This window comes from Onychostruthus taczanowskii, unplaced genomic scaffold (genome assembly GCF_017590055.1).
Source record: "Onychostruthus taczanowskii isolate IOZ18803 unplaced genomic scaffold, ASM1759005v1 scaffold34, whole genome shotgun sequence".
NCBI classification, from domain to species: domain Eukaryota; kingdom Metazoa; phylum Chordata; class Aves; order Passeriformes; family Passeridae; genus Onychostruthus; species Onychostruthus taczanowskii.
In genome coordinates, this window is record NW_024500794.1 from 7,350,123 (window position 1) to 7,362,522 (window position 12,400).

Here is a 12,400-nt window from a genome sequence, read left to right on the forward strand (position 1 = left end):
TCACAGGAACTTATCCAAAATTTTGGTTTTGTTGTTGCTGTGGTGGTTTTTTTGGGGTTTTTTCTAACTTTAGTTGTTTGTGTTTGGTTTTTTGGTTTTGTTTTTTTTCAATTAAAACCCACTCCCTCAGCAAAGCCCTGTTCAGCATACTTCTACTGACATAGCTAAAACTGAAAATGACAAACTCTCTAGAAATACCTTACCCCCAGCAGCTCTAGTCTTTTAAGGTACTAATAGTGATGCCATTTACTACTTCAAATAATAAACCCAGGAACAATTATATGCTTTTCACTGATGTTACACATAAAGGCCAGCCTGAACTAATTCCAGCCTCTCTCTCAAGTGTACAAAGGGTACTGTATTTCTGTACAAAACCCAGGTAACATTCGTATTTGCAATTAAATCCATTTCCTACTAAATTCCATGGATTTACATTTTAAGACTTATTCAACTACCAAGTTCCATTTACAGCTTCTCAGGGTTGGACTCACGCAGCTGAACAGACACTGTGCCCAGCAATGCACAGCTCTCAAGTCATGGGAAAGAGGCAACGGTGCTCTGTGGCACTATACTCACCACTTTGAAGAAGGTACTATTAAAATCATCTTATTGATCCAGTTTCAGTTTACAGCAAGATTATTTATCATTTCCTGAACAGTAGGCCCACAAATGAACGACAGATGGCAGCCTGGAGAAGATCACATACACCCTCCTGATAAGCACAGATAAAGAGCTCTTAAGGCTTTGAGCCCTGCTTTCTTAGAATTCGAATTCTTCCCTATGTAGTACCCCAAGCACACCATCAAAGTGTGCCTTTCACTTTTTAACAGCAATTCAGAACAAAATAACCATTTATCTGAAATCTGTTTATTGTGTTTTATGGTACTCACTATTCTAATAACTAACTTCAGTAAACACTCAAGTTGTATTTTGCCTTGCACAGATGGTTTCAGACATAAGATACAATGATGTTACAGCAGAAGGACAGTAACAGATGCCAAAGATGTGAAAATAAAGTTTTACTGTACAGGCCAATAGCAACAAAAAGTAACCAACATGTCAGTACAAAATTGTAGGAATTTGTGAAAAAAATGGGTAAAGTGGTGAAGGAGAGGTTCTGAACACAATAGCAGCACTCCTTCACACTCTGGATTGTGTGCAAATGCAGCAATAATACAATTCCTGTATTTAAGAAATAGAGGTAAGGAAACAGCAGATAAAGCTCAGTTCCTACTGTGGCAGTCACAGGCCTGCCACCATCTGGGTAAGAACAAGGCTTCCATTACTCAAGGAAAAGAGTCAGGTGTAGAGTTCATGCACTAATGCTACACTGTTGACAGCTTGTCAATTAGATCATCAACAGTATTGACAAGGAGCTTTGTATCCTCCTTGTCACTCATCCGATGCTGGCCGATTTTGCGGAGGATAACATCCACGTCCTTGCTCAAAACACGGTCAGCAACTTGCATAGAGATCTCCCAAGGGACATCCCCATCCTTCATGCCGTGGATAAGGCGTATGGGACATGTCACAGGAATAGGACTATTCAGCACACAGTGATTTTCTGCTTCTCTGATAAAGTCATAGGTCAAGGAGTAATATCCTTCCTCATTTTGCTTTGTTTGATACTTCCATTCACCCTTTTCTTCTATTTCTTTTTGTGCCTATATAAAAAGAGAGCAAAGAATAGACAAAAGACATGTCAGGAGTACTTAAGAGTACCTCATCTTATTTCTGTTCTAAAAGGAGTAAGACTCCCCCAAGCATAAAATTTCACTTTGTTGATATTTATTATCACAGGTGTATTCCCTTTCACCTCACAGCATCTGAGAGGACAAATCCCCTACCATGTCACAAAAGCTGCTCTCCAAACCTCTCCTGCAAATTAATCTAGTTAAAATTCACCAAGGAAATTAAGCCAATGAAAAATTCACCAATGAAATGAATTTCCTAGCCAGAATCTATCAGAAAAAGATGTATAGCCACCATGAACAGTAAATCTCCTTGGCTTCAGTCAGTTCACTGATCCTCAAACAAGGGGAAATCCTAGGGAAAAGACACTGTCCAGTGATCAGTCTTTGCCACAGGAGGTGTCTCTAAATAATATATTTCCAGATTCTTAAGTATTTTCAGATTCTGAGTCCTAAATAGTAATACTGACACTACAAAGTACCTTAGGAAAAACTCAGACAAATGGGAGAATATTTTCATTATTCTAAGGCACACATTATTTATTGCCATGTAACACCTCATTTACTTTTCTAAAGACTAGACATTATTACCATCAAGACAAAATCTCAAAAGGGCAGTTTCCACTACCTAAATCTTACAGTCTTTACAAACACACTGATCCGAAGTATTTCCTTTCTATGCACACAACCTGCGTCATATGCATCTCATCCAGTGACACCTCAAGCACTTTAGTGGCTACTTCTCCATCCTTCCAAGCACAAGGATCCAATTCCAATGCAAATATAAGATATTCAACACTGAAATCTAATGGACTGAAAACAGCAGGGATCTGACTTCACATCCTCTAAAACCACAATAATATAAGCACACTCTGGCTAGTGCTCACACTAGTCTCATACTGTAAGCTTACCTTAACCAAACACAGAAAACTTATGCTAAAATTTGTAGGAAAAGTACGGTTTAAATGACATCATTTCTTAAATTCTTGGTAAGATTTTTAGACTGCACAAAAGCCAACCATCAACATTTACCTCAATAGGAAGGCTCTTAAAAGTTGTTACAACGTGATCTGCTGCTACAGCTACCCCAACCAGAGCAGCTACTTTATGTGGACGTGCTATCGCAGCATGAAGCATCAGCCATCCACCCATGCTGGAGCCCACCAGAATCTGGAAAACAAAATAAGAAAGAGAAGAAAATATAGTGTTTTACAGGAAATGGCTAATCGATTTTTTTCTTCTTGCACAAAACATTAGTTTTCACTTGGTTTAACTATTTAAACCTTGGGCATAATCCTGCTGTCCTTACCCAGGCAGAACTGCTGTCACCTCCAGTGGAAATTTTGCCTGAGTAAGCACCACAAGATCTGGTATTTATTATTCTGTTTGGCATGGCTGGTTATTGCTGTCTGAGACTGAAACACTGTAAACAAAATGAGAGTTGAAACAATTCAGTATCATATGCATACTTATATGTTTCCTTCTCAAGATACATGCACATGGTAAAGACTCAGTGCATTGAAAGCAGTAAACAAAAGCAATTCATAACACAAAATTGTTTTAAACACAATACTAGGTATTTCTAAGTTGTAGGAGATTCCAGGTTTCTCACAGTAATTTCTAAAGTAAGTGAAGAAATAAAATGTTGCTTCTCCTGCCTGTTTTTTAAGGCTATTTGTCATATGCAGTATCTTGTAATCTTCCTGCAAATCCTTTAATTAATGCATCAGCATGGGACAGTGACACACTTTTCCATTAGCAGTGCCACACTGCACAGGAACAATTCCCTGTCCCCTGTCAGGTGGCACGTCCACCATGAGGCTTTCTCAGACTCTCTGGGACAACAGCCCTGCTCCGAGCAGGAGATTCTAATAAACAACCTCCAGGAGGTCCTGCCAACCCATGCTTCCATGGTTTTGTGACCTACCTGCCTGCAAAAGAGCTCCTATATGACCTCTCAAATGATTCAGCTTGGAAGAGAGCAGGTGTCAGCTGTTCAGCAAAAAGCTACTGCTGACCAGACCAAAGCTATTATGGCATATTTTTGATCAAGGTTCTACCCTGAGGGAAAAACAGCATTCTATATTTAAAAATAAAATATAACCTGTGGTCCATCTGTAAGTTCATCCAGTATAGATAGAACATCTTTTCTCCACTTCCCAATTGTACACTCTTCAAATTTACCATCTGAACTTCCACATCCTGTATAGTCAAATCTGCAAAAATAACCATCAACACAAAAGTCATAGTACTGTCTACAGCAACACAGACACTAACTAAATACTACTGTATAATCAAATCAGCAGGGAACAAGACACCACAGTGAGTATTTTCTTACTTGGTCCTGTTTATCACTAGGACCAGAAATCACACAAAGACAGTTTAAATACAACAAACACAACTAAGTTATGCAGCATTCTCTATCATCTGATAGAGAATAGGCAAAAAATTTCCCTTACCGACAAAAAAACCAAAAAAACCTCAGGCACTTGAATTTTAAAGGTATTTTTAAAATGTACAAACTCTTTCAAACACTGAACCCAAACATGAAGACTTATGACACATTCATACAGACAGCATTCAATCTCTTCTATCAAAGGACAGCATCACCAAGCAGGGGCATGTTCTTCCAAACCTACAGAAGACACAGGGTAACTTAATCGGACTTGGCATGTAAGGACAGTGCTTATAGTGGTAACTTAAAAAACAGAACTCCAGACCCTTAATTTTTAATTTCAAAGAATTTTCTGAATTACTTTCAGAATACAGTCTCCTGATTTATCTCAGTCTCTCTACTGACAGAAATCCTACATTTGGAAACAGAAGAAAGACTTCTTGTCTTGCAGAAGAAAGTCTTCTTGTCCCTTAGCACAGGGAGCATCCCAATCCAAATGCCAAAATTTATTTATTTATGTTAAAACCCCTTCCCACAACCCATGAGACTAGTTTCATTTTCTCAAGAACAATACTCCCCTATGTACCTGATGAAGGCATGACCTAATGATTTGCAGAAGTCTTCAAGGGCAGTTGCTTTCTGACCATTCATATTTGAATTGAAACCTGGAAGGAAAATAACCCCTGGATTCCTCCCTTTTAGTTTCTGATAAGCAATATTTGGTCGATCTGGTCGAGTGAGAAAGCTGACCGATGACTTCAGCCTGCAAACTAGTAAGAGGAGCTATTTAGTACAATCATCATGATAACACTGGCAGAAACACAAGTCCTTATAAACCCAGGGTTTGCCAAATAGGGACACATTATGTGAAATAAGGTATTCTGGCTCAAGAGAGAAGAAAAAAGCATCTCCTATATTCTTTAAAGACTGACAAGTAGTGATCAACCTGAAAGACAAAGTTTATTTTGTTTGATTCATTCTCAAATCATTAAACGCCAGTCATGTAGAGAGTTCACTCAGCAATTAGCAAAGTGGTTGACTGAAAACAAACTCTCAGGCTTCCTAGACTTCATCAGTCCTCATGTTTTGCATCATCTTGAATACATTTACTCATTTCACCAAAAATCTTCCCATTTAACATCTGCTTAGTTTAAACTTTTATTTTCAAAAAGCATAATTTTGAGACTAGTGTAGTCTGTGCAGTGGAAGTTTACAAGTACATGAGGAGACAAAGTTTTCATTAGAATTAAAACTGAAGGATAAAACTGCACCTTTATCAAAGCCCTGGATCCACACAATATGTGGAGGATAGGGGCAAGTTCATAATCAAGAACTGGGAAAGAATCTTGTGCCTAAATTTTTCATCATGATGAGCATAGCATTGTTTAAACCAAATGAAATAAGTAACATCAATCAAGGAAATTAACAGAGGAAATGCTAACTAATTACTGATTCTGCTGAATCTCAACAGCTGCTACAGGATTTAATCTAACTTTAGCTGTCAGTTGTACCCCTACTGCGGGTGAGGACAAGTAATTCCTAGAGAGCTATTAAGGAGACTTAATCCACTCTATTATCCAACTCAGCAAGGTAATTTGTTAACCTGAAAGCTTGGTCAAGTCTTCTAAGACTTTGACACTCTTAATTCTTAGATTAGAACACCACTGGCTCTTCAACAGAGGGCACAGAAACAATGCAACCCAAAATAAAGTGTCAGGGGTGGAAAAATAGTGCAAAACCCAAGCCCCAACAGTATCACACCACTTAACTGTCCTGCAGCCTTGAGTTCTGTTTTGTCACTACCAAAGAGATTACATTCAAGGAGTTTTGGGGGGTTGGCTTGTTGTTAAACTTGGATATGCATGAGTAAGTGTGGATACATAACAGACACAGGGTGCAGCTAGCATCCAGAACTTTCCTACAGAAAGTTCAACAGAAATGGCCTCATTTGAACTACAGATTAAAAGCATTACATTGCTCCTCAAACAATGAGGTAGTTCTTTATCCTACTGAGGCATGAGTTGTTTATAAAGGTGAATGACTTTCACAGTAAAGGTATTCAGATGCAACCACACTGTGGCTTTTGATTTGTGTCTCTCACTAAGCAGTCGCTTCTTCAGGACCAGTAGAGTGCAAGTGACAGTAAGAGGAGATGAACCAAGAAGTACTAAATTTAATAGAAAAATAAATGGGAGTATTTTTCTCCCCCTTAAGCCCTGATAGCCATTTCTGATGCCACATGTCTTCCATGCTGTAGCACCTTGGAGGCATCCTCAAATTACTTTGACACTGGGCAGGGTTCCAACTGCAGCTACAAGACCACTGTCTAAGCTATTTCACAAACCAGTCTTCCATTTAACAAGTTAATGGAAGCACCAGCAGCAATCCCAACCTGAATAATGCAAACCCCTAAAGCAACCACTGCAGCCAACCCAAAAGCAAAGCTCAACACAGTCACCCTCTCAGATTTCTCTTCAGACAGACAAAACCATCGGCAGCTACCCAGTAATTTCTCCTCCTGATTTTAGGAAAGACCTTAGTAAAAGCAGGGAAGCATTTCTGAAGGGTGCAAGACAGGTATTAGTGTTTATAAAAGCAAGTTACAGACAGAAGGTGATAGCTACAGGAAGACCACAGGACCCTTGCCTGATGATATCTATGGAATTCTCTTAATATCGGAGTCACTGTGAACTTTTATGAAAATTGCGACTGAAGCCAGTGTTACATTACACATCAAAGCCAAAGAAGTTCCCTGAACTACTCTGGGAATATTCCCGCACTGAGATCTCCCCACTCTCAGCAGCAGCAGATTAATGCTGCTGTGACAGGTAATGGACTCAACTCTGTCCACACTTGGTTTCATGCAACCACCCACACTCCAGCAGGAACTGCAGCGTGGCCTGATCCCAGAGCACCTAAAGACACACTCAAATAAACACATACTCTGATAATATTGCCGTTATAAACACACAGAAACGGTGAAGAACACAGCAGCAAAATCTCATTGTATTCAAGCTTTTAATCAGCTACAAAATGTGCATCCGTAGTGGCAATTAAGTTTTACTCACTGAGCAACCTTAGAGGAGATTCACCTGTCCAATTAAAGGCAACGAATAAACTCAACATCTCAGACAAGCTCGGGGTCTGACACACCAAGCAGGGACACTGCGTGTTTGGGCAGAGGCCGAGCTCACTCAGAAGTGGGCGCCAGCGAAGCTTTTCGTGTGACTGGCGGAGTTTTACAGGCAGGCACGTTTCACACCCCATCAAGCGAACTGGCGCACTATTCCCAGCTCCTCAAAACCCACCGGGGCAAGAGCTCAGAGCCAACCAAACACACGTAGGAAAGCAGCTGCCCTGCCCTGTGCACAGCCACCGAGCGCCCCCGCGGGCCAGGCGGGGAGGAGACGCCTGTCAGGAACCCCGTGCGAAGGGAATCGAGTGTAACATGCCCATTCCCACCAGAGAGCCGCGCCCCGGCCCTTCCCGATGGCGACGGCGCTGAAGGGGAGGAAAGGGTGCGGCTGCCCGAGAGCCGCACGGCGGCCCTCACAGTCGGCAGCGACGCACACGCTCTCCCCTCCGACTGGCAACGCTTATGCTCCGAGCTCCCCGCGTCCTTTCCCTTACCCAGGAGCGCCCGGGCCGCCCTCAGCGGCGACAGCGATCCCCGCAGGGCCGAGGCACCGCCGGCCCGCACCAGCGCTCCCGCCATGGCTGCCGCCCGCGCACGCGCCGCCCGCCTCCCCCGTCAGTGAAGGGACGGCCGGGGGCGGGGCGGGCTCCGGTCTGCGGTCAGGGCCCAACCTCGCAGGGAGCCTGCAAAGTTTTGTCAATAAAAATAAGCCAAAACATCGATCGTGCATTTCCTAGCGTGCGTGTTTCCCCCGAGCTAGCTGTGCCTTGTAGCCAAGAAGGCCAAAGTTGTGCATTGGGACTGAGCGCTGCCAGCAGGTCGCGGGAGGTGACTCGGCCCCTGTGCTCGGCCCTGGTGAGGCAGCTCTGGAGTCCCGGGTCCAGGTCTGGGCTCCTCAGTACAGGAGGGACACGGAGCTCTCGGAGCGGGTCCAGTGGCAGGCTATGAGAGTGATTGAAGCACCTCTCTTAGGAGGAGAAGCCGAGGGAAAGGCCTGGTCCTGTTCAGCCTCGAGAAGAGACGACTAGAGAAGGGACGTCATTAACGGGTTCACGCCCCTGGTCTTCTCTCAGCCTTAGGTATATGAGCACAGGAGCCAAAACGACATCCTTATGCACATACATCTTTTATACACAGGCCATGGCAGCCACAAAGAAAATAATCATAGAATCTCCAAATCATTTAGATTGGAAAAGATCTCAAATATCATTGAGTCCAACCTTTGACAAATACCACCACATCAAGTAGACCACAGCATCACCTGTGGTCACGTCCAGGCATTACTTGAATACCTCCAGGGATGTCCCTCCACCACCTCCCTGGGCAGCCCATTCCAATGCTTGACAATCCATCCTGATGTCCAACCTCCCCTGGCACATGAAAATGAATGCTAGGAAAGGCCAGTGCCTGCCAAGGGAAGGGTGTTTTCCCATCCAAGCACCAGGCCAGCACCTGTAGGTCATGGGACACAGCTGAGAAGGTTTTAAGACTCAGACTCCATGGTTTGCAATGGCCCAAGAACCTTCAGGGTAAGCAGGTATTTGACTCCCAGGCAGGTAAGCTTGAAGGGTTTTTATGATGAGTGCAGACTGAACATGGAAGGGGGTGCCTACCGCCATTCAACTCATGTTGTCTTGATACACACCACTACAGAAGCCACCCCACTTCATGATGATGATGCCAAACTTAGTGAAAACAAATCAATCATAAAACCACACTTGTCTTACATTTCCACAGTGAATTAATACTCCCATTCAGGTCATGTCTAAATCAAATATTGGGAAAACTTTGAAATCCTTAAACTCAAACAGTTTCTGGTTTGCAGTTAAACAAAAAAAGTTGTCAATATCCAAAGCTGGTAATAAATTTTTCAAACAGGTTCATAAAAAATGAAAAACATATTATATTATGTACATGCAGAAAAGAGACTACGCTCCTAATTTCACTGCCCTGTGAGAGATTATTTTCCATAGCTCTTTTATGGGAAAACACATGGAATAGTTCAATGAAGTGTTACTGAGAAATATGGTGTTGTTTGCATGACTGTATACAACTATTTAAAAGACAAGCACAAATGTCTCATGATAATGCAACAAGAAAATATTTGAAACAAGCGTATTTTTAAAAGTGTTTATTGAAATGCCTTCATTGAGTCATGCAGGATACAAAAATCAGTATTAGAAAACCTTTATAACTATACTTGGGAATAAAATCAAAATACATCAGGAAAAAATAATAACTGTATAAACAAAAGCAATTTATTTGATAGTGTTTTAAATTATAAATTACAGGCTGTGCTCTGCCCAGATGATAACACTTATCTTGCAACAACAGTCTCTTCTATGATTCAAGTAGAAACTGATGTCTGTCATGCTAGAACCACATCACCTGTACATACCACAAACCAGTAAAAGTATAACAAAAATATTCTGCCAGCATACTTCTATTCTGGTTTCAGTTTATTTGTTCAATTAAAAGCCATTAACTTTTCATCAAAACGAAAAAAGGCTAATGTGCTCTCTTCTAGTACACAAACCACAGACCGTGTAAGTTTCAATTATAATCAAATAGAACCTCTTTAAAGTCATAATATGACACTTTCTTGAAGTTCATTTCAATTAAATAATTTATATTTTTGCAATATTACTCAAGGACTTGGAGGTGATTTTAAAATGGGACACCGCTGCACCCTCAGTATTTTTGCTGTTTTAGGAATCTCAATCCCTACTACTTCAAACTTTCAGACTTTTTTATTCATACACTGCTTAGTGTAAACTCTTAGAACTCACCTCCCTTTTTATTCTATTTGACAGAATTATTCTTTGCAGATATACATTAAACAACAATTCTCTGGGACTGAAAGCTTGGGTCCAAAGAATTCAGACAGGTAGAGATTTTGGTGCTGGCTTCATGGCAGGCAATATTTGAGAGATTTCAATAGAGCACTCACTTGGCACAAAGTAAGATTTGAACCACACTGGGACCTTATGATATAAAAGAAAATTGCTGTAGAGTCCAGAATCGGCTTATTCTGTTTAATAGGGAGGATTAAAAAAATCCCTCTTTATTAGGAAGTTAATACATGTGTTTCCATTTCTCATCCTTGTGGGGGAAAAAAAAAAAAAAAAAAAAATAGCATCTTTTTAAAGCTATCCTTCTCAGGGTTTTTTTTGTTTTTTTTCTTGTTGAGCTCCATAGATGTGAACTTTAAACATAGAGTTGTTGCCACAAAGTGTTTGAACACACAGAATATAACAATTTAATTACATTAAAATTCATTAAGAGTTTTGGCACTGTCCCCTTACATAAAGTTAGGTACAAGTAACAATATGAAAACATAAGGGAATAATGTAACTCTTTGGTTCTGTTGTAACACTTAACTACTAAGGCAAGAACTGTGTGTAACTTAGGGCTTCTTTTTGTTTGTATTTCTATAAAATACTTGACTAAAGGTTTTAAAAAGTCACTTAATAATCTATAAATGTCAAATGTTGCATATTAAAATATATGCTTATTACACCATTTTGTTTCACTACTAGAATTTTTGCATACCAATGAGAACACACACACTTGTAAACTGTTCAGTATAAATTTATGAAGACATTCTCTGTATAAGAGAATTTGTAGAAACTTATTTGTACAAACCAAGATGCTGTAATTAAAATTGCCTGATTATCCATTTTGGAGCACTATGATTCTCTCAACAGCTTTAGCTTGTGCATTCCTATAAAGATGAACTACAACAGGCAAAAAACTCCCCCTTTTCAATGCATTTGTAGCCCCCTCTCAATCTGAGGTTTTGGGTGCACATCATAAGGAGGACATTTCAGGGTATTCACTGGCTTTTCAGCTGTCACTAGCTATGGCTAACTTCATTAGTTATGTTATTGCAGGATGCCCTATTGCTCCCTTTTATTATAACATGAAGTGGGTGTAGCCTTCTGCGCCTGTAACAATGACATCCATCCATATCCTCATGGCTTCTGGAGAAGGAGCAACCATGTAGTAGATGCGGTCGTGGGTCTTAACACTGAAGGTCAGCAGCGGGTTGGGACTCTTCAATAAAATACAAAGAAGATATCAGAAGAGTGAAACCAAAGCCATTTATTGGCATCAGAAGTGGATTTGCTTACAGGGATATTTATGAATAGGGTTAAGAAAAAAGATAAAATGCTGTGCCACTGCATCTTATATTGCAGCCGAGATGCATTTAAAGTGTTTGTAGCCACCATAAGCACTTTTTACAGCATTTTTCCAGCAGACTACTATACACTACTACAGGGTTCCAAGCTGTTGTTTCATGTCCAAATAAGTAACTCCCCCCTGTTGCGGTTCGTTTCTTGGGGGGGGGGGGCACCCCGGGCGCAATACTGCATCCCCCAGTCTGTCCAGTGACTTTCACAAATTGTTCACAGCTCATTTAAATTACAAATGAGGCAGGGTGTGCCATGAGCTGCTGGCACAGTTAACTCCCTCCCTGGGACTGAGGTGTGCAGCCAGCCCTTGACTCGCGCAGCCACTGATTTCAGTGGTCTTGCCACTAAGGAACTCCTTGCAGCAAAACTACTTTGCTGGTAGACACTTATGTCTGCTTCCATCAGTATAAAAAATGCTGTCAAAACAGTGCTAATCACTGATTAGCTTCCTCTTCCTTTTCCTCCACTCCAGGGTTTGTTTTTAAGTATTTGTTTGGGTTCTTTTCCCCTCCAATAATATTAATTCTCCCTTTAATTTTGCAGCAGCTACCATACTTTGGGTACTCTATGTGATACATGGTTAAAACAGCAATAACAAAGTTTACCTTATATGCATTCTTTAGATGATCATAATAGACTTCTTCAATAGCTTGAAAATATATTACACCTTTTAATTTAGTTTCGTGTTTGTCTAAAACAGAAAAGAGAGAAAAGAGAGAATGACTTCAGAACAGTAAGAAGCAAAAGCTTAATTTACATTTCCACATATATTCAGCTGATAAGTAATTGACTTAACAGTTCTGCTTCTGAAATCCCATGGATACCTTCAAATTTTCTTACTAGTTGGTTGGTTTTATTGAGAGATGCATTTTTGACTTTAATATGTCTTCTTCTTCACCTAGTTTCCAAGGATAAAAGCTTTTGTAATTTCCTCATCTATTTGCAAGTCACTCCCTTCACTGAGTTGTCTAAATGTTATGGA

The 12,400-nt window shown here is 40.7% G+C and overlaps 2 protein-coding genes across 10 annotated transcripts in view; both read right to left on the minus strand.

Moving 5' to 3' along the window:
- Positions 1-623: 623 nt before the first annotated feature.
- On the minus strand, positions 624-7,821 carry ABHD10 (abhydrolase domain containing 10, depalmitoylase). Its single transcript, XM_041410874.1, has 5 exons — positions 7,717-7,821; positions 4,673-4,856; positions 3,796-3,907; positions 2,724-2,861; positions 624-1,664 (listed from the first exon to the last, which is right to left on the minus strand). The coding sequence occupies exons 1-5, from the start codon at positions 7,799-7,801 to the stop codon at positions 1,326-1,328; spliced, it is 858 nt and encodes a 285-aa protein (XP_041266808.1). The 5' UTR covers positions 7,802-7,821; the 3' UTR covers positions 624-1,325.
- A 1,517-nt stretch (positions 7,822-9,338) lies between these two features.
- The window catches only part of PHLDB2 (pleckstrin homology like domain family B member 2), a 67,060-nt gene continuing 63,998 nt past the window's right edge, over positions 9,339-12,400 (minus strand). For all 9 annotated transcript variants that reach the window (XM_041410856.1, XM_041410863.1, XM_041410858.1 and 6 more), the window contains 2 exons: positions 12,024-12,109; positions 9,339-11,278 (listed from right to left, as the gene is read on the minus strand). In XM_041410856.1, the coding sequence (XP_041266790.1) occupies positions 11,138-11,278; positions 12,024-12,109 (227 nt within the window). In that variant the 3' untranslated portion in view covers positions 9,339-11,137. The remainder of the gene's footprint in view (positions 11,279-12,023; positions 12,110-12,400) is intronic.